The following is a 26,829-nucleotide window of genomic DNA, read 5'->3' as shown; positions in this document are numbered from 1 at the left end:
GTATTTTGGGTGTAGTTAGTTGTTGAACAAAAATCTTTTCTCCACTTAAATACTCGTAATATTGATAGCATTTAGAACCTTTTAGAAAGCATAAACCTAGAAGAATAAAAAGTATCAGATACCTTGACAAGACATCAACATGAAATGGAAGACTGAAACAAAAAGAATGGAGCAACCCGAACCGGAAAATTATTCAACCAAATTAAGACACTATTTCAAAAAAGAAATACCAAAATGAATAGAAATAGATCAAAAATATGTAAAAAAGAGGCCATATAAATTTTAAAATTTGTCTTAGAAACATGGTTAAAGGCACAGAAAATAAAATAAAAAGTGAAGATATGAGATTTCTAAGAAGAACAGAGAAATGAGCTACTCGTAGGCATGAGAAAATAAGATGAAGATATATGAAACATGAACTTACAAAAACAAGCAAATAAGACCGAGGAAGATCTGGACAGAAAAAATATAACTTGGTAAGGAAACCACGAGAAATGATGAAATTAAACAAACGAGTCAGAATGGGAAAGAATGGCTGTGGAAAGAGGAGCCCACGCAAAAACTCAATTCCAAAAAACACCTAGAGAGATAAAAAGGCATCAGAAGTGAATAAGTGAATAGAAAGAATGAAAAGATTCTGCGTCATTTAATAACTGTTAAAAACGACTTACCGTTCAGAAATCAGGCAAGAAAGCATTATTAAAGTACTAACAAAAAGTAACATTTAATATTTTCGTAAGTTTTGACTCTTTTGACATCTGATCGGTCTAATATTTCGAAAAAAAATCATGTGTGGAAAACGATTCTCATTTAATAAAGTAACATTAGTAGACGTGGAAACGTATTTCATTAGTCTTTCAAATTATTACTTTAAAAATCCAGTCTAAAAATTAAAATGAGTACATTGAAATTCAGATATATTACAAATATTAACTAGAATTATGGTTATTCGCAACGAAAACCATAATATTAAATTTATTTTCACAATATATAAAAAATACTGAGCAATAATACAGCCTGCCTAATTTAAATCAACAGTTGCCATTTAATATAAACCGTGAAGTCTGTCCTAATATGTTATATTATGAATATTTTTTGTTGGAATGTCTGCTTTCTATATAAAGGCCTATTTTTGTTCGTGGCAGTCGAGATATTTCATTATATTGTTGAGAATAATGTATAAGTTCGAGACTAAAACATGATAATTAATATTCAATGAACACCAACGAGGTGGATTTAGACCAGTGATAATCTATAGTTATAAAATGTTAATGCAAATATTTCAAATTGTATATTTTCTTTCTACGCCAGTTATCCTATAAAACTCTTAAATATATTCTTTAATGTAAGACCAAGGAGGGTTCTGGGAATGCTTCAGTAATTCCAATCTAAAATTTTCATTCCAACAATGAAACGCTGCTGAAGACGGCAGATACTTTCATCGTATTTTTTGCTTCTTCAAGTGAGGAAAAAACAGCGTCAAATTATCTTGCTAATGCATAATACTTTCGATTTTAAATCACTGGATTATTTCTAATCAGAATAACTGAACCAAAATCTTGTGGTATATTTATAATTTTAAATTTATTTTATTTTGTTTTCATTGCATTAATCATAATTTCACTTATTAAATAATATTGTAGTTGTATATATTATGTCTTGAATTAAGATAGTACAAACCACTGTAATATTAATGACAGAAATTAATTATGATTGCAGAAAAATTTTATTTATGTAGGTAATCACAGATGCAATAAGTATTGTTATTTCGGATCTTTAAAATGTAATCCCAACAAAATGAATTCATCAACATGAATGAAATTAAACGTTTTTTAAGTCCCTTTTGAATTTACTCACATATTCCGTCTCAGACAATCCTGGGAATCAAACAATAACAGAAACTTACCCTATCGCCTGGTGGCTCAGCTCTTCTATGTGAAAACAAATTACGGTTTATCGACCTTTCAGGTATCGAAAAATGCAATTTTCACGGTAACCGACGCAAGGAGAAGCGTGGAAAATATCTCCAGTGATGTTTTCAATAGGCAAGACGCGATTGAGCAGCTCTTTCGTTGGAAAAACTGAAAGAAAAACAGTTGGCGATTGCTCCGTAGCATTAGACTAGATGGTGGGGGTGACATAGGTGTGGCTGAGGGATTCTAATGCTTGTGTACGAGGTGGAAAATATTTTAAATATATAAAAATTTTATACAGAAATATTATGGAGAACGTCAAAAGGCATTTATTCTGTGACGAATATATCTTCAAAGTCTCTTATCCTAATAATATCCAAAGCAACTATGTATATTTTTGACACTTGTTGGCAAATAGAAGATAATTAACTGTTAAATACCTCAATATTTTGATTTCATTCTTTTATCTTTAAAAAATGCGAAAGTTGTGCAATAAATTATTACACAATGTGGAGATTAATATCAAACTTGTATAATATGTTAACATTATTAGAGTATATTATAATTACATATAAAAAACTAAATTAAGAAAATATTTTCCGTACACGCTCCTGAAGTTATTTTGGATGTTTGACATGTCTACTTTATTTTTATCTTTAATTCATCTAAATCAGTTGAGGTGTGTCAAACTAGACCTCACAGAAAGAAATATAAATAAATAATATCCGGTAATAGAATCTCACCATTTCCATTTCAAGATTTTTTCTGAATTAGTGAAAAAATCAATAAAACGCTCAATTTCTATCGTAAAAAGATTGGATAGTTTATTGTAAATATAAAGTGTAGGTGAAATGTTTATTTAAAATCTAAATATGTGTATTTCTACGATTGTATATCAATAATATTCTCATTTTGAAATGGTTTGTTTAGTTACAAACGGAACCTATGTAATTCAACTCCCTAAATTTATCTGTTCTACTGTTGCTGTATATATAAACACAGCTGTTCTGTTACGCTTGAACGCAGCTCTATAGAGATGGTAAGGATTTTTTACGATTCCAGTTATTTAAAAACGACTATTAGACAGTGGCGGTTAGGTTAGTTTTGATCTCGATCTTGGTATAGTTTGAGGGATCAGATTCAATTCAATTTTGAACAATTGTCAAAGACTCACGACAATGCAATTCGATCAAAATATCTGATTTTTTTGATTAGATTCGCCAGCATTAATGAAGTTCTTCTTATATCTTTTACATGAAAAGACTAGTAGGCGAACTACGCAAGCGCACAGTCCCAGACTTATAAAAATGAGGTGCAACCATCAACCCTTCTATGATAATTCTTGGCATAAAAATAAAGTACTGATGAGAAAATTAATGTCATTTTTATAAAAGCGTCGAGTGCTTTCTATATCACATTTTTAAACTAACTTTGTGCTTCGGAATGAAACTAGTGAAAATTAAAAACGATTGACATCGAATTCTTTATTAAGACATTACAATTGCATTGTGAGCTAGCTAGATAAATGGGGAAATGGAGACTAAGAGAGTCGATAAAGGAAAAACAATTCGCACTACCCGGAATACAAATCGATCCTAGATCTATTGGTATATAATACTCTCGAAGCTTACAAGTTAAGTCACATACCGCATTTATATTTCAGTCATCAACATACTCACCGAGAAACAAGGGATTATGGAAAGGGAAGTCTTACTCAGTAAATAATTTTCATTAATCATTCGAACAACTTTTTCAAAGTTTGTCAAATATTTTATTGTAGTACAAAGTTCCAAACATGTTTACGTTCATTTTTTAAGTGTATAGAACAAATTTTTCTATAGCATTAATTCCAGTATTAGATATAAATATGTAGTAGGTAAAAGATGTAGAGGATAAACTGTGGAGATGACATTTTAATATATTGTGAAATTGATATTAATCAAACCCTCAAAGCATGATTCTAGATGGAAGCAAGCGAGTGACTCAAATGGCCTGTTGGTTCTTTTGAGAAAAGCACTAATAATTTGAATCGAGCCATAAGAAAAGAGAAAGTTTTTTGTCGTTAATAGTTCAAATATTAAGATTTAGATTTTTTATTTATATTTTAATACATTTGTAAATCCACAATTTTTATAACGGCATCTCGTTGCTATTGGCAGCGTCAGTAAATAGTTTAGATACAAGTCTAGATATTTCAGTATCAGCGTTAATGTTATAATTTATTTTTATATTTATTGTTCAGTATTAACTTTGTGTATTTTGAACTATTTCTATCTGGTAAATTACTTTAACTTTATCAATGTTTCTAAATAGAAACCTTTATATTGAATTTAAAAAAAATATTATTCCATTAGGTAACCAGATTCAACGAAAAATTCTAAATAAAAGTTTTTTAGTGTCCTCATTAAAATGTTAGTTTGAGTAATTTTACTAATTGAATCGTTACAAAAGACAGATGTCAGGTTTAAAGGACTTTTTAAAAACAAAAGAAGGAATATTCACAAAAAGAAGCATGGGTTCGTAAAAAAAGCAAGTGAACGTAACAATTAATATTTTCATTTAAAATAAAAACGATACAATGAAAATCCACTGCCAAACCGCAAATCTAAGGTAAAAATACAAAATAGTAACCGAAATAGATATAAATAAGCAGCTCATACATGTTAAGAGAAACTTATATTCAAGACTATTTTCGAGATTATTACAAATAACGTAACTGCTCTTTTCCAAATATTTTCTTCCGCCTCTAATTGTTAGAGACTAGACCATGCGCGCTGAATGCTGATGTACAGAACAAACCATACGTGGTTCAGGTGCTTGTACAGGTGGTTGTGTAGCTGTGAAATCATAGTTATTAGTAACGCTTAATAACAATAGTAAATATATTCAGGATATTAGGGTACGTAACTTCAAACATTTGATTACATAATATTGTGTATCACTGTTTCGGTCAAAAATAGTATTGTTAGGTTAAAAAACCGGTTAGGATAAAAAATTTAAATACCTTAATTACTGAATGGAAATATCAGATTAATACTTGAGTCTACGTGAAATAGATTGTACAATAATTTCGTTAGAGAATACTGAGATAGGGAATTCTCAATTGAAGAATATGTGTTTTTTAATTGGCCTATTTTTTAAAATATTGTAATGAAATTTCAGGATAATATTCCACCTATTGCACCTCTATTTACTTTCAGCTTTTGAAGGGGATAATAAATCGTCGGAAAGATTTATGATAAAAAATTAGTAAACCTAATTTTTTATGAGTCATAGTTTTATAATGTTTTTGTGATAAGTAGAATTTCCTTTGTCTTGGACAAAATTATATGTCAAATGAATAAAAAAATGGCAATGAAATAGACAATTATTTGGTTCTCATAATTAATTCATTTCAATTATGTCCATTAACCTCAATTACGATATTATTTCTTCCATATACCTCCCCATAAAAAAATTCTGTCGGTGAATGGATTTACTCGTGATGTTTGGTGTGTCCATTAAAAAAAATGAGAGTAAATGTTCGTTAGTCTAAAACTCGAGAACGGCTGGATCGATTTGTCTTATTTGTGGAAGTCCAACCAGAGAAGGTTTAAAAGGTGAATAAATATGAAAATACTCGGAATTAAATAAAAACAACAATTTTGTTTCTCCTTGATGTTTTTTCACAAATTTAATTTCTGAACTCAACTATAATATTTAACATTTGACAACCAACTAATATGTCGATCCATCCTCTATCTATGTCGATCTATACATCAGACACAGAGTGCATCCTTCTATCTTGGTGATAATTGCCGCTACGTGCGCGAGAACTTTCTCTATTTTGGTGATCTTTTATAATAGTGACATTTCAAGTCTATATGCTCTTTTTTTGTTGATCTTTTGTGATAGTGATACTTTACTGCTAAAATGAGAGTATTTTTGCAAACGGCAAATGTGTTTGCGAGGCAGTTGTTAGACATTTGAAACAATATAGTCGCAGTAGACACCTCGACCGGATTCATCACATTATTCACAGATTTCTGTCACATCACAGATTCAAAAGAGAAGCTTATTCAGCGTGTTTTCCCAGATATAGCGCAACAGTTCAATAACCATAATTGGCTGGCTAAACGAGCAATATTGGAGGCGAAAAATAAAGATTTCGAGGATCTCAACTCGACCATTCAGAATTTTCTTCCGGGACAGTTGGTTTCCTTCAAATTAATCGACATCGTTATAAACCAGGATGTCGTAGTCAATTATCCCGCGGAGTTAAATTTACAGGAATTGCCTGGATTACTACCTTACAATTTGCAGTTAAAAGTAGGATCAGTTGTCATCATGCTGCGTTACATAATTCAATCTCGACTCTGTAATGGAACAAGACTGGCTAAGAAAAGTTGATGAATAAAGTCATTGAGGCAACAACATAAAGGGAAAATACAAAGGAGAGGATGTCTTGATCATGCGCCTATACCGATAATTCCAACGGATTTACCATTCGATTTTAAACGTTTACAATTTCCGGCGAGGCTGGCCTTTGCGATGACCGTAAATAAATCGCAAGGCCAGTTGTTGGAAGTTTGCGGAATCAACTTGTAGTTTCCTTGTTTCGCGCATGGACAATTATACGTCGCGTGTTCGTGCGTGGGAAAATCGTCATATTTGATATTTGATATAGTTTATTAGAAAGCCTTACATTGATTAACAGTCTGTATCATAACTTTCAAGACTTCTTCCTTCTCCAAAAGAGAAAAAAAAAAGCGAATGAGGAGTTTCGTAAGGTGAGAAAGTAAAAAAATAAAATTAAATGTATAAATGCAAAAGGTAGTAGATAAAAATCTATCATTCAATTCATTAAAGAAAATAATACTTTTCAAATGGTGCTGTGTTTAGTTTCATTTAATAATCGTTCAATAACATTGTTGTAATATTTACATAGGCATCAATGTCAATTGCAGACAGACGTATAATGTTGCCAAGAACTAGAAATTAGTTTCAAACATCTGGCTTAGGCATTATTCATCGAATAAAAAGTGCACGTTTTGATATTTTCTGATGAATGAATTAATGCAAACTATGAGCCAAATCTTCAAAAAACTAATTTTTCCGACCATATCAACAACAAGATTAAATCTAACTGTGTGTATCTGTTAATATCAAATTGAAACCTTATAAATAGCCAGTATTTGAGGAACTGTTTTGTAAGTAAGCATCAATATGAGTAATTAATAAAAAATAATAATAAAACTTCATTCATACCGAGCCGGGTACTACTTGGAAATAAAAATTATCCAGTTTAAATTTTATTATTAATTTATATATGATAATGAATTTTTAATGTAATTAATACTAACCTTATCCAATCTTCTTACCTACTTGCGTAATATTATTTTGTTATTTCTATGACTATAAATAGATACAGCAATTGAACATGCGATTAAGTAGGAGTAACTAATTGACCCACTGACGTATTTATGAGCTAGACCGCATTTCCTTAATTTATTGAACTTGACATTCAACTATTGAGATAACTAAGCAAACTATATTTATACGATTGCACAGAAGTAACAGTTTTTTTTATACTGCAATCTATTGGAGTGTAAATCAACCCCGAAGGGAAAGCAAAATATAAGAGGCATGGGGAAACAAAACGTAGAGCATGATTCGGCACTATGATGTTATTTACTATCAATGAACCAATAATGGAAGTATATATAGTTTAGTCAATGAAGCCGTAAAACAGGCTATATTCGAAAGTCCTCGAAAGCAGCTTTTGTTTTTTTTATTTATTAATCAAAATCAGAAACCTTTTAAAGAGGGGACGTAATTAATTATATTGTTTAAACAATATGCTCTTCTTCTTACCGTGCCGTATCAAGTCCCCTACACGTTGGCGATCAGCATGGTAAAACTCTCCCTATCTTGAGCTAAATAACTGTCCTGCTTCTCTTATCCCTCTCCATTCTCTAATATTCTTCAGCCAAGAGGTTTCCTTTCAATCTCTCTTCTACCTTCGACTTTAGCCATCATAATTAACTGGAGGATACTAAACCGGCTACCACGCATTATATGTCCCAAATAAGCTATTTTCCTGTATTTAATGTTCTCCACTAACTCACGAACCGCATTTGCTCTGTTGAGGACTGCATCGTTTGTTTGCATAGTTGTCCACGGTATCTTGAGCATATGTCTGTATAACCACATTTCAAAAGCCTCTAAGCTATTAATGGTAGATATTTTTGAACTCCATGTTTAGATACCATATAAGAGAAGTGACTATCTGTAACATTTGATTTTCCGTTTCTGGAGATGAAGTTTTAAATTATCATTAAAGAAGAGTGATCCCATTTTAAAAAAATGTTTAGTCAATTCTACACTTTATTTCCTTATGGGGATCCAGTTGTTCAGTAATGTAGCAACCAAGATATTTGAAACTGGACACGCTTTGAATCGTTTTTGAATCATCTTTCCGTTGGTCCCGACATTATTGTAGTAATATATTCAGTGCAAAAAGTGCTTCTCGTGTTCCCAACCCATTTCTGAAGCCGAATTGAGTTTCGTCTTGATCTCTTTCGCACTTATTTCTGATTCTAGCGTTGATGATTCTTAAGAATATTTTTATAGTGTGACTCATAAGACTTATAAGTCTATAGTCGCTACAGTGCTTTGGACGTTGGTTTTTTGGTAAAGTTATGGATTTGGATTTTAACCAGTCTTCTGGAATTCCAGCTAATGCTAAAAATAAGATTTTGGCAGTTTTAGCACCATACATGGTGAGAATACAATACCTGCATTATAAAGTATGTCTTTACTTTGTTCTTGAATTATAAAAGTTTCAGTTGCTGCACGTAATTTCTGATCATTATTGAAAATTTTAATAAAATGATTTTTCCCCTCATTATAAAAAGCAGATATAGTATCACATCCAGAGGATGCATGAATGAAAATGGTAATATTTGGATATTTTATTAACGTGGTTGCGACACATTATATTTGACTGGTTTTAAGAAAAAATATTTCTTTATCATCAGGTGTTAAAGCCATCAATATCACTAAAACATCAATGTCCTCTGCTACAACGACCACATCATAGAAGGAACTATCAAGAGCTGATTGTACATTAAACGATCTGCATCACTTTATGCTTGACTCGATTTAATATTATTTGCAGCCAATTTTTTGGAAAAAAGATTTATAAATCTGTTATTATTGCTGTTTCCTAAAAATTTCTCTTTAGTTGTATTCGGACGCATATCATATCAAATAATCGAATCGATTAGAATATTACTTTTATATCCGCGATTTCCCTAAGACGCTTTAGTTCCATCATTATTGTATTTATCAAAAATAACTTTGTCGTTGGCTCCATAGTTATTACGTAAATATCTGAAGTACTGTTGAAAAATATCCCTAAACTTTTGATTTTTTTCTCATTTTAATCTATGAAGTAACATACCACCATCGATAATGTAAAAAAAATTGTAACATCATTAACATCCGTTTCACATTGATCAAACATATCGTGTAGCGTTGATTTCGTTGTTTTTCTCATTCCAGAATTATTAAAAAGTGAAAGAGGATAGGGAGCCAGCTCATAATTCAAATATTGACGAAATTCATCATTACTCTTTCTCAAAAAGCATAAGCTTAGGAAAATTATATTTGGAGCTACAGCTATTTCAGTATTATTAACTTTAATTTTACTGTTCATGCTCAATAAAGATTTAGTTCCATTTTTTTCTTAAATTAATTCCTATATCAAATTATAACAATCAATAGTTTCGTTATCTACAATCTACATGCTATCACTTCCTGTACATCTGGAAAGGGGTTGTCATATTAAAAAATATCATTTCCTGCTGAAGAATCTTCATTTATTATGCTATCACTAGCGTCAGTATATTAGTATGATGATTTAAAAGAAACTCCACAAAATTCTTCCATTCTGTCCATTACGTTTGTTGTAAATAACGTTGCTCTTATCCATTTGAGGACCACCCTTGGTGTTGCTCGACGTCTGATAGGACCACCCCCTATTTTCATGGACTTCATGAGAGTTTGCTCTATTGCTTGATCAGTTGAAATTTAAAATAAATTTTTTCAAAAAACAACACGCAGAAACTGCTTTCTTTATATGAATAACGTGCATATTGTTTAAATAATATAAATAATTATTTCTCCTATTTGAAAGGTTTCTGATTTTGATTAATATAAATAAACAAAAATTTCAAAAAAAAGATCAATCGAATTTCGACGAAAAAACTTCATTGACGTGACTAAAAATAATAATTTAAGTATTTAGAGCGTAAATTCACAGATTGCCGCTTGAGAAAGATTGCTGCCGCGGCACTTAAAACCTTAGAGTTTTTCTACAGTTGCATTTTGATGATTAAATAAAGATAATTTTTTTTATGGTTCAAGATGATACTCTGACCATGTTTTGAATTAGAAGAAACTTCTTCCATTAGCGAAAATTCGAAAAAATGTCTTTTTTTGTCAAAAATATTCTGTGGACTTCTTAATATTACTTGTGCGGTTCCAGCATCCTTAATGTACTCTAGATACTTATCTGTCATGTACTGTACAATAATACATTTCGCTTTATTGTCTAATTTATCAGATTAGGCCTTAGTACTCTCATCAAACCGACCATAATGTTCGTGATTTGTTTCAAGACTTCTTCCTTCTCCAACAACATTTCCACTCGATATCTCCAATTATTATAATTGTTATTTCTTAGTTGTGAAACAGGTAATATTCCTGCCGATATAATTCTTAAGTTTCCATATTTTTTTACAAATTATCATAAACGCCTAACCTCACTTATTTTCACTTTTTCGACAATTTTATCACTTTAAATAGTTCCAAAGTTATTTCACCCCATTCTGTATACCTTACACTTTGTCTGTGCCTATAACCTATTCATTTTTGAATGGATATTGATGAAAATAAAAGTAGGTTTCTATTGAACAAAACAAAAATAGATTCTATATTTTTACACCTAATAAAGAATAACTCATCTCGCGCCAAAAACCCACGTACATATCATAGAATTATATTCTCAATTTTATAGAGCATATCAACAGATGTAGATTGATATAGATACAAGATGTACATACAAAGATTTTACGAATACCAATCATTAATTTAACAAATTAAAGAAATTAAAATTTCTATAAAACTCAGGAAAAGCACGTGACCTTCCGATGGTAACTGTCCGAAGAGTAAAAAGAAATCCAAGAACATCTATCGCCTTTACAAGCTCTTATGTACAAATTGTAAACAGATTTTTGACAATAAAGTATTTCTCTCTCTTAATTAATAATAGCTCTCTCCTGGAATGGCGGTCTGCATGGAGAATTGCGCTAACTGTTCCCAGCGCCAATTCTATGCTTCGTTTGTCTACTCGGCGTTGTCACAGGTGGTATGAACGTCAGTTTTGGCTCTTTTTGACCGAAATCTACTTCCCGATTCATCTTTGGAATTTGACCATTTTTTATGATTCTAGTTAGGAGTATTGCAACTCTTTTTGTAAACTACGTACATTTGTTTTTGTTCTCTTGGTCAGTCTGTATATTGTGTTTTAACATTTTCAAGGATTTATATTTTATAAAAATGATGAATAATTTAGGTTTTAAGGTATAATGAAAATTATTAAATATATTTAAAATAGCCTCTTTTTTGTTACCAGCACCCCTACTAAATAAAACGTGCTATTGGCAACACTGAGTTTACTCTCTACGATGTATGTAGGGATGGCGATTCTTTCCGAAAGATTGATTTTTAAATCGATTTGAACCGCAGCCTGTTAAATCGATTATAAAAAATCGAAAGGTGTTTCGAGTTGAGGATATAAAATAAAACTGTTCAAGAGTTTTTCAAAATGCCCTGTTTTATACAATGTATAGATATTTATAATGTTATCTGATTATTGTTTTACTTCTAATTTGTTGTTGTTTACTTGTTTTTCTTCATCAACGTTATTATGTATTATGTGTTTTTAGCCTTGATAAAGATCAAATAAAAGATCGAAACGTTGGCATTTTAAAAAACTCTTGGACAGTTTTATTTTGAGTCCTCAACACCATTCGAAATTACATACTGGGAAGGACAATAATTTCAATTTCAAGAAAAGTATCATGATAAACAATCTCGGTGATGTCTTATCAGAAAATTTTGGGATTTTATAGTTCAGGGAAATCGGTAATAACAAATATACTGGGATACGAGCGGTTCCGTTTATCACTTGCTATGTTCCTGGCAATTGAGAAGGCGCTCACGAGGAATTCATGATCCCACGATACTCATATATATCACGGCTATTGTGTGAACATGGAAATGAATAATTTTTTGCTCTATTTTGTAAATATTGGATCAAGCTTTTGGTACAATGTTAAGGTTACATGCAGCTAATTGTAAATAATTATATGGCTTTTACCAAAAGAGAAAAAAAGCGAATGAGGAGTTTCCTAAGGTGAGAAAGTAAAAAAATAAAATCAAATGTATAAATGCAAAAGGTAGTAGATAAAAATCTATCATTCAATTCATTAAAGAAAATAATACTTTTCAAACGGTGCTGTGTTTAGTTTCATTTAATAATCGTTCAATAACATCGTTGTAATATTTACATAGGCATCAATGTCAATTGCAGACAGACGTATAATGTTGCCAAGAACTAGAAATTAGTTTCAAACATCTGGCTTAGGCATTATTCATCGAATAAAAAGTGCACATTTTGATATTTTCTGATGAATGAATTAATGCAAATTATGAGCCAAATCTTCAAAAAACTAATTTTTCCGACCATATCAACAACAAGATTAAATCTAAACAAAGAACTAACAATGATATTATTTAACAAAGTTTATCAAATAATATCTTGGTTACAATTTTACGTTTCCAATATTGGGTTCCAAATTATATTGCAATACAAGGTGTCTCAAAACAAATTTCACATTTAATAATAAAATTTCAAGAAAAATAAGAAGTTATCGAAAAATGTTTGTTACATATAAATTAAAATAATAAATAATCGTATTATTCTGTTTATTTCCATTTTCTATTGCTTTCCACTCTCAATATATAATTTATTGTTTAATAATCTATCGGTTCTAGGGAAACCTCCTGAAATTGAGAGAGACATTGAATTAATTACAAAATGATTTTCATCCATTTTCTAATTATAGCCTCTACTACTAAATCTGCGCTTCATTCCAGATATATTTCTTGAGATAATCCAAACTCTTTTTGTTTTGATTTCTAAATATAAATTTTAAAAAAGCTCTTGACAATGTGGTTTAAGTCATTCTATAAACGAAATTGTTATGATAACTTCCACATTGTATTTAAACACGCGTAACGTATTTTAAAAACGATTCAAAGAATACGGCTTTTTGAATGTATGCCGAGAGGTCTAAAGCATCACAAAAATAACGGTAAAAAACAATTACAAGCATCTGGAGATAATTGCATATACAATTTTCAAGATAAATTTTTTTTAATTATCAAATGAACTTGAATGAATAAGTATGTTAGGTCCGTTAAACCAGTCAGTAGTTTGAAGTGTTCTATAATGATTGATTTGGTGTTGGTTTTTTATGCCAGTTATATTCAGACAAAGAACCCCGCTCCTTGTCACTTGGTACAACTGACTTAAATTATTACATGGGATGTGAGGAGCATCTGTTATTCAATTTTTATTGTTACACTTTATTAATTTCTCTTCTCGGAAACGGCTACGAACGATTTTTAAGACAGAACAAAAATTAGGAAATTCACTCTTTAAAATTTCTTTCAATTATTTGTTAATGTATACCTATACCTTGCTTAATTTCAAAAATTTCTGATTAATTGTCTTTAATTGTATATTTGATCTTATGTCGAAGTTACAGGAGATCATTTCCTTTAACATATTCGATAATACGATGATGGTTTGAAGAAAGAGTGCCTTTTATATACAAAACTTCCATATTATAACAAAAATATTCTTTATTTGAACCTAATCTAATATCTAATCCAATATCAACTATTCGTATGGTAACTTTTGGACGCAGAGAATTACCTACAAATCATTCCAAGGAACGGATCACTTTCAGGATATTTACGTAAAATTTCCTGGGTTTCCTTGACTGTGTTTCCATGTAAGAAAACAACACTTGATCTTATTTTCCCTCCATATTTTTACAATAATGGAAACAGTTTTTGATGATGATGATTTATGTAAAATTTTGACAAATGATATCAGAAACATGAAAGAAACTAATAGTATTGTCATTGTAGTGAATTAACGCAATATACTACATTACATTTGGATAATGGTAGCTAGATAGATGTTATTTATACAGATAGCATTTGATCGCGTGGATGCCTTGCATCAAAGGAACGCGTTGAACATATGGTGTATTGGCACCATCATTCCATAACTGTCCCAATTTACAGTCAGCCGAGAAGACTGCACGTGATGAACCCACTCCAAAGTGTGGACAGTCGGCTGGCAAGGTGATGGCATCAGTATTTTGGCAAGCACATGGTATGATATTCATTGACTATCACATTGTTTCATCGTAGGGAGCTATATTGAACAATTAAATCAAAAAGAATGTTTTTCTGTGCTATTCTACGATTTTTTCAGCCTATCCTATTATAATCGAAAGAGATTTTTTGTATTCTGATCAAACCCTTATTTAAGTGTATCTTCGCTAAGAAAATATATTAGCACCGTTAGTACCCTTTACAAATCGCGCCGTCGCAGTTAAATCTTGAGCTACATCCGTTTGGAACCTCCAGACGCCATTACGGAATCATCCGATCGAGTATACACCTATTGAAAAGCACGCCGATTGCGAAATGCATGCTGTAATATGTTTCTGAGTATTAAAGGCTGACATTTATCGCCAAATCAGTCATTTTCTGGAGAAAACATAAGTGCTGAAATGGGATGAAGCCCTTAAAGACGGCAATACAAACAAAAATGATAGGAATAGAAGTGAGCGGCATAAAATATACAATACCAATCCCTTGCAAAGCGATTACCATTTATTTCTAGACTTGAAGACATACAATAACGACATTGAAAGTATCGTAATGCAATGGTTATTTAATAAGGTAGTTACATTGTTAAACAATGGATGAAAAAGTGTGTTAATACAAAATTATACAGAAAAGTGCAGTAAAGTATATTCTTTCAAGTGAATAACTTATTTTTTGTTGCACTCCGGTACTTTCAAAACACGTCTTGTATAAATTTCAAGAAATATCCAAATACAATTATTTTAAATTCTAATTGCCTTTCTTAACTTCCGTGACTTTTTCTCCTTTTTTTGTTTAATAACATCATCTTCTTCATCCTCGAATTAGTTATCTCTCTTGCCTAAACATTTTTTCCTTTTTCTGTTTTATTGTTATAAATATGGTGCTGTAAGTTCATTTAAACTACTAATACTGGTGAAAAAAATTTTAATGTCATTTTCAATTATTATGTTACGTAAATTGAAATTGTGAACGGACCGTGAAAAGTAGAAAGTAATTATACTGAAGATAATAATAGTTTTTTTCTATTTTAATGAAACAAAGTTACTCTTGTTTGTGTCATTAAAACATTGTTCCAACTATAATGTATACATAATACATACATATTTTATCATTTTTGATTGTCATTAGACTAAAATTGATAAGATGATAAATTTTGATATCGCAAATATTTAAGTATTATTAAATAATGTTCCCTTGTTTTGCAACGTATATTAATAAAAATGACGTGATCCCTTGTATTTACCAATATACAAGTGTAATTTCCATTAAAATATCGTGATTAGTTGTCCCACTTCAATTATTATAACCGAATCAGTATCAAAACTAGAGCCAGATGTACCGTCAAAATTGCTCGGATTAAATTTAAACAAAATGGTAAGCGTTACTTAATCGGGGGTATCAGAAAATATTGTCGCTTCCTTAAATCAAATTCAAATGAAAAAAAAAAAAATAACAAGCAGATTATTCCTATAATATTCTAGCGTCCTATTTACTTCGAGAAGATTTGATTCCAGCAGTTCAGTTGTTCTGCTTAGAATGAACGTGAGGTTCAACATTATTTGGGAAACACTTTTTATAATAAAATTATTGTTACTCCTATCAAGTGACTTCTCAGATCACCAGATTTATCTTCAAATAATTTATTTCTTTGGGATCCTTTAAAATATGCTTTTTCTTCGAATGCCGTTATCGTCATCGATCATTGCTTCTCATGTTGGTCATCATATTGACTATCATTGTTTTATACTGAGCACAATGTTAACACTACCACTACACCAGTACTCACACAGTCTGACGCGCGTTTCGATAACTAAGTTACTAAGTTATTGTCTTCAGAGACTAAAGGTAAACTAATACCTATTGACTTGACTTACTATATTATAGAGTGGGCTGTAACGAATATGCTCTTTGTTCTTACATATAGCAATTATTGAATACATTTTTTATCATTTTCATCGTATTAAAATTTATATCATGATTATTACTGTTAGTGTATTTCTGTGCTATGTGCTCTTTAAACTGAACATTGAAAAATCTCTTTGTCTGCCCGATATGCTTCCCTTCATAATTACTGCAGCTAATTTCATATATATGGACAAGAGAGGTATATATTGAATATATAAAAAGCACGTAGCTCATTTAAAATATGGACGGACCGAAAAATCGAGTATTTCAGATCACGACATTGCCAGTCGTAATTATGAAATGTATATTGATAATGTGAAATTAATGAAAAATTTATCCAATAATCAATTGTTGAATGCATTCGAAAGCATCTAAATTAGTTAATGTAAGAACAGTTTGAATAAGGACAAAGGGCTTATTCCTTACAGCACACTCTGTAATTTAATAGTTTAGATATAAATGTGGAGATTCCCGCCAAACTGCTGAATTATTTTATGCGGGAGACCGTTTATTGGTGGGAAAATTTCATACAAAACAGGTGTGTCAAGTTAATAGGTTTTAGTTTACCTTCAGTGTCTGAAGACGACAACTTAGCTATCGAAACGCGCTTCAGATAGTATAATTGTGAGTGTTGGTGTAGTGGTAGTGTGTTCAATATGAATATCATCAACGGTCCTGCTTAGCGGACTAGCTGCAGTGGTTGATTTCCCGAACAATTGACGAAGATTTTATAACAATTATTCTGTGTGTCGACCTATGTTTCTTCTACCCATTATTTTGCCTTGCTCTATTGAAAAAAATCATTCAAGTATTCTAATTTACATCGCTTCAAGGTGCTGCCTATTTGTTCATGTTTTCAAGAACCTTGGTGTTTGTAAGTCTATCGTCTCAACTTACAATACGTCCATAAACCCACATTTCAAACGCTTACAAACGTTTGAGCGGATTTTCTGTGAGCCTTTGGTCGGCCTGGAGCAGCGCAATCACAAATCTATCACCACAACCCCAGCTCTGCAGAGAAGCAACTCCTAAATCAGGATCCAATGAATCTCTATAAAAACTTCCTCATCCCATTCAAATATACACAACGAATCTCTATTTCTTTATAACATCGTGCCGTTTATACCCAGATGAAGGTTAAGATAATAGCTGCAACATATTTAAAGACATTAAAGTGCTAAAAATCTCAACGTTTGAAGCACTAATTATGTAGCTTTACTACACCGTTTTGAAAAAAAAATTCACGTTCAATCGATTTAGCTTTATATGTTGCTCGACAGATATAATTTTGCGAATTGCAAGCGACGTTTAAAGTTATCGTTGTCAGTTTCTGAATTTTATACGGATGGTTCTTGTTTTTTGTAAATCTTCACTGGATATGTCATATAATTTTTTCTATTGAATTCTAAGCCAGTTTATCAAGAGTTGTATGGCTGTATGTTTGGGGATTGTAAAATATATTATATTCTCCATGCCCTTATTCTTCTGTGTAGTCTCTTATTATTTCTACCCATTTCATCCCTTTAACCTCAGCTGCTTTTTACACATTTTTAATCAATGTTTCTTTTGGCATTTCTTTATAATTTTCACCTGCTATTTTGGATTCGAATGTTTTTTCAGTATTCTGTTTTCGGGCATATGTGTTCAAACTATTAAGTGCATTATATACAGAATGTCTCGCATAAGAATCAAAACATAGCAGAGGCGTATAAGTAAGCCCCAAATATGACGTTTGAAGCAATTTACCTATGAATCTGAGATGCGTTCCTGGGGGATTACAGGACCTCAAAGTAGGACTCAAAATGAATTTGTTTGCAACCCTTCAACTTAAAATATCAAATTTAGTATATTGTATGAGACTGTTAAGGGCATTACGTAATGGTAAGTAGAAGGCGATCGAAATATTCTGAAAGTTTTTTACTTGTCAGTAGATTTAGAAAAATTTATTTTCATATCATGAATAATTTAGTTAAGAAAATTATTTTACTCTTGTGATTCATAAAATATTGTGTGTCATTGTCAAGGGAAAAGTTGAATAGTCAAAGACGTTAATAGTTGGCCCTCTTTAACAGTCTCACATATTACCAAATTTGATATTCTATTAATTATGTTCGAAATTTTGGGCCCTACCTTGAGGTCCTATAATTCTCCAAGGATCGTTATATTTTCGGCTGTCTTATAAGCCTTTGCTCTGTGTCGGCTCGTATGTAGGACAACCTGTATAACTGGTTTTATTTTCAGTATTTATATATTCCATTTCTTATTTTACTTTTTTTATTTTATTTTCTATTGTCCTGAGAAATATCATGTACATTGCATTTATACCGTTTACTTGATTTTTATTAAATGTCCAGGACCACAGCTGTAGAGCATGGTTAGGTTGGGTTAGTTAGGCCATATAGTTTTTTTACAATTTCTTTTTCAGCTTATTTGGTACTTTTTTTCCCAAAAAATGATGCCTTTATTGCAATGAATAATTTTCTGTTTCAAATGTTTCTTTCATTTCTTGTTCTAGTCTGCCATCACTTTCTCATATTATATTGAATGAAAAGTCAGTGATCCCCGCGAAAAAAAATCATCCTTTAACAGGTAACCTCCCACTCTATTGTTTTGATATTCAAATGTAGACGTGTAGTTCCGGTAATCTCGGTTAACCGGATGTTAGACAGTGACTAAAATGTATGTAGTAACTACCATATCGCACCGGTGAATGTTATGGTTAATTACATTTGTTTTTTTTTTTGAACAAGCACAGTGTCGAAGCACAGTATGTAATAACAAGATAATGGAAACAATGAAAACATACGAGGATAATCAGAAAATTACAGAAATAATTCCCTTTTAAAAATTTTATCTTCAAAATACGATAAGTTGAAAACACTTGGATATTTTTCTATTTGATACGTAGAGCGGCGTCATTGAGTTCTTAGCCTAATATAGAAAGAAAGGTCATTATAAATAAAAAAACTGTTTATTTGTCAATATAATCTTCCTTTATTTCCACACACTTTGTAGCTTCTATGCCACTATATTAACATTATGAATTTTTAGAATCAAAATGTTTCTACACCGCCTGTTTATATTTCATCATCGTTATTAAATCTTGTACCCCTTAACTCGGCTTCAGCTTTTCGAACCAAAATAGTTGGACGGGGCCAGATCAGGGCTATATGGTGGGTGTTCAACTCTTTGAAACCTCATTCGTGTACATCAGCCTTGGAGAACTAAACAGTGCGGACTGGAGCATTATCATGAAGTAAGCGCACACCTTGACAGATTTTACCGTGCCTTTTTTCGATAATTTGGGACGCAACTGCCTTAGTAAGTCAGTTTCATTACCTGGATTTCACTTTCTTGGTTCTATCAGCAAAGCCTTAAAAATCAGTCAGAACATTTTACTCGATACTGCTTTCGTACTGCGCTGAGAATTCGAGACACCTACCATGCACTAATTTTTCTCATATTTTAATGCTCATGTAGGATCTTTAGAAGACTGGACTCTTTTGGTAATTTTCAAGTTTCGTATTCGGCACAATTATATGAATCTATTATACTTACTCTTTCGAATCCTTATGTACACCATTTTATCAATAATTCATCAGTGTTCTACTGTTTATTTGAGATCAAAAAGTTATTTACTTCGCAACAGCTTCCAATCCTCTTACAAAAATCAGATTCATCAATCTTAGGATTGTTGCTCAATTCGATTTATAGGTAATCCCGAGTTGACCAGAAACTGCGACTGCTTGGAGAATAGAAGGAAAGTTGCTGAATTCGCGCTGTTTTACCGATACTAACGGTAGGAAGAGACTTATCTGATCTTTCAACAAATTCCCCTTGAGTAGTATTTGACAGTTTCACTCAATAGGCAGACGAGGCTCTTGAACAACGACTTCGCCTGCAGATGTACGGAACGTCAAGTTATTTCTTGTGTCGAAGTGTAACTGTGGAATTAACTACTGACAAATGTCCTGAACTCTACAATCTAGAGTTCAAGACCAGTATCTGCAGGCATCTCCAATCGAGCTAATCGAGTGGAATAGGGTAGGGTGCTTGTTTTCTACATAAAAACGATTATATGTTTTCACTACCCGTTAATTGCTAAATAGATAAAGAAGCATTGAAACTTTCTGCAATTATACAATTATATCGCTTTTCTGTAGATAAAAACTATTTGATACTAAGCTAAGACGTTCAAAATGCTGTGGTGGGATAAAGCAATTATCTTTATCATAATATTATTAAAAACTTCACTAAATGACTAAGAGTATATGTGTTCAGTCGTGAAAGATATTTGATTCCAATCTAAATGTTTAAAGATATTTATTTTTGAATTGAATCGCGTACTTTCATACGGACACACCATATTTAAACTACCAAGCTGTATTTGACATCGTGTTGGTAAATAATTTTTGCTCTTTCCATGATCATAATTTTTATTTTTGATTCTCTCTATGAGAAGCTAGAAAGCTCCAAATAGAACTGAACGATTTACACAATTCAACGTTTTGATTTACAGGATGTGATCAAAAAAATAAAATGAAAAATTGTTATAATTAAACATAAGAAAGCCATAAGTTCATGTCTCCACATCAACGGTCAGGTACCTCCTCGAAACATTTTAGTTTACACTTGTTACCCTTGGACCGAATTCTGTACTTACGTTCGATGAAATCAATTGTCATGATATTGATGTTCGATTTTAATCCACAGAACTCTTAAGGGTGAAGTGTCACTGGTTGTCCATTGATAATTCTTGAAAAGTTATGGCTATAGCAATGAACATATCCATTAACAATGCTGGTAATTAAGGACTTCCCAACCCTTTCCTTTCCATAACTGACTCGTTTTTACTTTAAAATCGCTCATAACATTTTTGAACAATTTTCAAAACTACGTTATATCAGAGAAAACATCTAAAAATCTCTGAGCTTCTTTATTGAAGATCTTTGACAGTAAAGATCAAAGTGGTGACTGCTTAACTTAACTCGTAAGGATATAACACATCCTTGATGAAATAAGGTATCTAGCAATAATTTTGGCACAACATTTTGGAATTTAAAAATGGGTTGTAATAATACAAAATCAAAGTGGTTTTGTGAACTTAAAAATGTTTATTATCTTGACTTAAGTGACGCAAGTCCTTTTTCATGACAGTTCCATTAAAATTTCTCATTATTTGGAAATGAGAAAAAGCATTTAAAATTTGGTTAAACAGATCCCTAAGCCTGACATTTTTCGAGCAGAAGCATTTACAGTGCTCTAGCCTGATGGAGAAGATGGAATGCCAGGTGCGAAGCTCCCAAAAAGTCGAAAACCATAATTTTAACCCATATATATATTTTGCGAATAAGTCAGGAAGTTAAGGACTTCATAACTGCCAACTCGGATTCAACGGAATCGAATGTTTTTATATGGGCAATATAGAAATGTAACTTAAGAATGAAAAATATCTAAAAGAAGCAAATATTTTAACTTGGAGCTTCTCCATTATAATATGCATCAGAGACAAACCTTTACTGTCAAAAATGTATACCAAACGAAAGTTTTTATTCAATGCGAATAATCTGACAGCTTCTTTGATAATCAATTATATGGACTTATATGTCTTTTGGCGACATTTTTAAATCTTAGAGGAGATAATAACCAGTAAAATTCTCTTACTTTTGTCGTGACAATGGGTATTACAAGAACTTCTTAAATATTCGCCCCTCTATATAAATTTTGCGGTCGGAATTCTTTGATACCTTTTTCAGTCGTTCAAGTGAGAATAGATTAAACGAACTCTCGATGTGGATGTTTGAGTTTTACATCATAATTTTCAAAGAAACCTTCCAGGTTAAACATTTCTTTACTTATTTTATTCAATCCCAAACATGACAGATCCATCGATCTTTTTTTTTCGAAAGAATATCTTATCTCGGAAGTAATCAATTTTCTGTAAATAAATCAAGATCTATACAATTAAAATATTCTGTAACACTCCATTAAACTATCTATGTTGGATACATGTCGCTTTTCTAACCAGTAATTTTTTAAAGATCAATTATATAAAATGAGATAAGACGGAATTAGTTTGATAAGATAACCATTTATATGGTTTCATAGGAAAAAGGTAAAATATTCGTCATTGTTTTAGTAGCAACAACATTCTATTAATAACATAAAAGTGAGTATTTTTTTCTATTACTGGAAATTTGATAGCTAATTTCATCTACGAAAACCACCATTAAAATTAATCATTTAAGAACTTTGCCTCTTCCTCGTTTCCAGAAACTTTAGAGGTATTGTCATAATCGGATTGCAAATACTAATCTTATCTATATCCCTTGTGTTACCTTCGGCTTCAACAAACCACTGCATCACGGTTTCTTCATCTATAACACCTTTCTTGATACTCCAGCTATTATTTATAATGTAATAAAACACATACTAACAGAAAGGAGGTGTCTGGCAAACCGAGACTGATTGTAACATTCATTGTCTATCCAAATTCCGTGAGGGATGAGGAAGCTGTCCAATCACTTACATGGCGTTATCAGCTCTTAGACGTGTTGGTTTACAAATAAAATTACAAATCTTGGTGCGAAGTAGTCTGTCAGATTCTACCTTTCCGTTTAAGGGTTAAATATAGAGAAATATTTATTTTTGTTACAGATGGATGACATAGTGTGGGCTCGTGACCATACAGATGGTTACATTTTGGGAAGAATAACAGAACTACTAGAAGATGGAGTTGAAGTTACACCCCAAAGTTCCAAATTCCCCAAAAGATTTCTCCCGTTCAGTGAAATATTTAGAGCCAATCTAGATGACAATAAAGATTATGATGACAATTGTAAGTAATCTGACATCAGCTCTCTCTTACCTTATACTAATTCATGTTTTTCATATTGTAAAATTTTGTATTTAAAAGCCATATTTTATCAAATTAATAATATACTCAGAGTCACAGATACACTTACACCTAGCAAAAATTGTTTATTTCGGTAATATCATCCAGAAAAGTCTTCAAAGTGAGGACGACATTTAATAAAGTGGCTAGTGAAAGGGATGTAGAGCTGGTCTAGGTTTCTAGATCTAAGAAGATTAGGAGCAATAAAATTGGCGATTGGCCAAGCTGGAAATGGAAATTCTTCACTCGTGGATTAAGGAACACCTTAAGCTGTGGGAAAAAGAAAAAACAAAAAGCACCTCTCTTTGATGTCAGCAACGCCCGAAGCTTCTCCAGTTCTGTAGATCTTCCATGGATTATAGTTATTGTAATCAAAGGACTTGCAAGTGGATTATCCAAGTAACTAGGACCGACAAGACCCATTCGTAGTATTAGCATAATGTCGCACAAATGTTCAGTAGGGGACAAATCCAACTATCTTCAAGGTTTATTTGGCTATCTGGCATGTTATTTTACTGAACTGTTGGTGTTTGAAGTGACCTGAGGCAAAGAATGAGATGAGGTTTTACTATATCTTGCATGTACCATCGTTTATTCATATTGCCCAGATGAAGAGCAAAGGCATTTGATACCATAACTCCAACTTCTATTCCATTCGTCTTCCTAAGAATATAGTTTATTTGTTGAAGGTATACGTTGAACAAGTGATATGTTGAAGTTTATATGTCATAAATTGCCTCTTACTGGCGAATAATTCCTCTCAATCCTCTCAATCATAGATACTCATGTTTTTTGCCTTCGAAATCTGAATATGAAGAAGACATTAAAAAAAGTAGTGTATACCTTGTGAGATCAAAATAAAAAATGGAAGAAATTGATTAATACAGAGTGAGGCGTTTTTTTGAATAAATGATCGTGAATAATTTACAAATATTTTTTTTACTATTTTTGATAAAATTCGTTCTTTTCAGGTGAAATGATGTTTCTTAATGAGGGATCACTATTAAATAACATACGCATACGTTACTACAAAGATAAAATTTATGTAAGTTAGGTCTCATTTCAATTTTTTAAGATCATTTCAAATTTCAGTCGAAATTTCTCTTATTGGTGATATACTCGTATATACTGAACACCATTCATTGCCATAATTATACTGTCCGACACTAAAATGGACGTTAGATAATGTAACCTATTTTCGCAATATATACACAAAGCCCATGTATTTTATGTCAAAATGTGACATCGAACACACTATTTTGTACTACCACACACAATTACATCAACGCGTGCTTCGATAAGCAAATTATCATCTTCAAAGACCGAATGCAAAAATTGGTTATATAAACTCGCGTCGTATAGTGTTTCTAGTGTCAAATTTTTACATCTAAGATCCTGTTTAAGGGTCTGATTATCATATTCGGATTGGTATATCTTTGAGTGAATGCATTCGAAGTAGTGACACATGACATGAGGATTTGATCCCGATATCTTGAGCAACAACTCGTAACCTAGTTGTCAATTGCATTAATTAAAAAAGAAATAAAGAAAAATTGAATTATCTGCATTTAAACTGGAAGGTTATCGATTCTAAATGTTTTGATTACTGATATTAGATTCTAATGAAATAACACTTTATACATTATCAATAGACTGATGAAATTCAAGGAATGAATCAGGTTTTAAAAAATGTAGGCGAGATATATTACATAAAAGGATAAGAAATTAAATAGTATAGTATTCTAGGTACACACCACATATGAGGCGCCTAGAATCAAAATCCGCCAAGTCCATCTCAATAAATTATCGGAAAAGTGGAAAAAACTGTCACAAACATACCAATCATCACAAATTATCAATTTTCTTACTAAATATACAATACAATAATTTTTAGTTTATAACAGAAAAAATGTATGATCGAGATTCTCAAAATACGAGGCATATTTTTTAAGTAAGTACCGTTTTGCGATTCCGCAGCCGCAACCGCAAGGTCGGCGTACCGCACATGCGCGCTGGTTACCTACATCTCTTGTCTACGCACTGACGCCATTCTTCATTGTGTACCTTGTTTACTGAGTGTTTAAGATGCCTCCGACAATCGTGAGTCCCGCCGATTGTGAAGTACGGGCTGTTACACGATTTCTTAGTTCTAAAGGCGTAAAACCGATTGATATTCATCGTGAGATCTGTGAAGTTTACGGACAAAATATTATGAGTGATGGAATGGTAAGGATTTGCACAAAACCCAACGTTTAGGCAGTGCATTGACTTTCTTTGAGCGGTACCACAATGAAGGTGAAGATTTTTTAGAGCAAATTGTTACTGGTGACCAAACATGGATGGCCTACGTCACACCATAATCGAAACAACAATCCATGGAATGGCGACATTCATCATCACCCAAAAAGTGAAGTTTAAGCGAACAATTTCTGCCCGGAAAATAATGTGCACAGTTTTTTGGGATAGTTCCAGAAATTCCAACTTGATCCTTTTTGATGGATTGAACTTGAAATTCCATAAGTTCGGTTTTTTTGCACTTCCAGTCTTTAACCGGAACAGTGACTCCAACATGATGAACGGTTCCACGTTTCTCCAGAACTTCTTCATACTCTTTTGGCTTAAGAATAGTGTCTTTCTCTTTCAAATCTTTCTCAATCAATCCAAACAGCCTGTGTAAAATAAAGCATAAAGAACTCGTAGAGGATCATGGGTAGTCACATGACGAAACTAGGCGTCCTATTGGTCGATTTGGATTTGGCGGATTTTGAAACTGAAAATGGTGTAACTGCCTTTAGGCTTGGCGGACATTACAACTAAACCTCAACTCTGACTTCAAAATACACTAGGATGTGGCGGGATTTGCTACGAAATTATAGGTGTAGTGAATTCAGCACGGAAAAATATATAAGAAACAATATCAAACTTAATTTAAAAAAAATATGGATTTTGATTCTAGACACTCCTATGGTGATTTATACAACCTTTTATTAAGTGAAAAAAAATGTACATTTGTATTTAACACCTTTAATGTAAATATTTTTTTTTAGTTTTCAACCAATTTGTTTTTTTTGTAACGTTTCGCGGTCACCCTCTAGCCATACAGCTACTACTTTCTACTACTCCTTATATTTCCCCAACAAAAAGAAAAAGGAAAAACATTTATTTGGACTAACGTCAGCCAGTTTAGATATTCGATTTTTAAGAATGAATAATCAATCTCTATTATTTGAAATTAATGGAAATCCTTTCTGATTCCTCTAGAATATTTAAAGTTGTTCTCAATTTTTGTTAAAGAATCAAAAACCATTCCCAAACTATAAAAATATTTTAAATGCTTTTAGAATCTTTTGGGAGCCAACTGAAGGGGGGTTAGGGTTTCAACGTGAAAAAACAGTTTCCTTATGATTTTTTTTCTCAAGTATGGATTGAGTTATTTCATTCGAACTTTTTGTACATTATTGAGTATACCTTTGACAATAATGTGTAAATTTAGCATGCAGAAGTATTGAAGTATAAGCTGGTAACAGAAGTTCCCCCAGAATGTCTAAGGAAAAAAAAATTGCTGTGTTCACTATAACTCGGCCGGAAATTATATGG

The 26,829-nt window shown here is 31.9% G+C and overlaps 2 protein-coding genes across 9 annotated transcripts in view; one reads left to right on the top strand and one right to left on the bottom strand.

Annotated features, from left to right (window-relative positions):
- The window catches only part of LOC130442349 (solute carrier family 35 member F3), an 80,328-nt gene extending 78,273 nt beyond the window's left edge, over positions 1-2,055 (bottom strand). For both annotated transcript variants that reach the window (XM_056776385.1, XM_056776386.1), the window contains exon 1: positions 1,907-2,055. The gene's annotated coding sequence lies outside the window, so the exon portion shown is untranslated. The remainder of the gene's footprint in view (positions 1-1,906) is intronic.
- Positions 2,056-4,691: 2,636 nt separating this feature from the next.
- LOC130442348 (myosin heavy chain 95F) overlaps positions 4,692-26,829 on the top strand; it is a 48,417-nt gene continuing 26,279 nt past the window's right edge. For 2 of the 7 annotated variants that reach the window (XM_056776383.1, XM_056776380.1), the window contains exons 1-3: positions 4,692-4,812; positions 22,995-23,175; positions 24,204-24,277. In XM_056776383.1, coding sequence (XP_056632361.1) covers positions 22,995-23,175; positions 24,204-24,277 — 255 coding nt within the window. In that variant the 5' untranslated portion in view covers positions 4,692-4,812. Of the gene's footprint in view, positions 4,813-15,714; positions 15,807-19,641; positions 19,659-22,418; positions 22,507-22,994; positions 23,176-24,203; positions 24,278-26,829 lie in introns of those variants that run through there. The other 5 variants (XM_056776382.1, XM_056776377.1, XM_056776384.1 and 2 more) reach the window with 3 other exon arrangements.

This window comes from Diorhabda sublineata, chromosome 4, assembly GCF_026230105.1.
Source record: "Diorhabda sublineata isolate icDioSubl1.1 chromosome 4, icDioSubl1.1, whole genome shotgun sequence".
Taxonomy (NCBI): domain Eukaryota; kingdom Metazoa; phylum Arthropoda; class Insecta; order Coleoptera; family Chrysomelidae; genus Diorhabda; species Diorhabda sublineata.
This window is presented reverse-complemented; position numbering and strand designations above follow the sequence as displayed.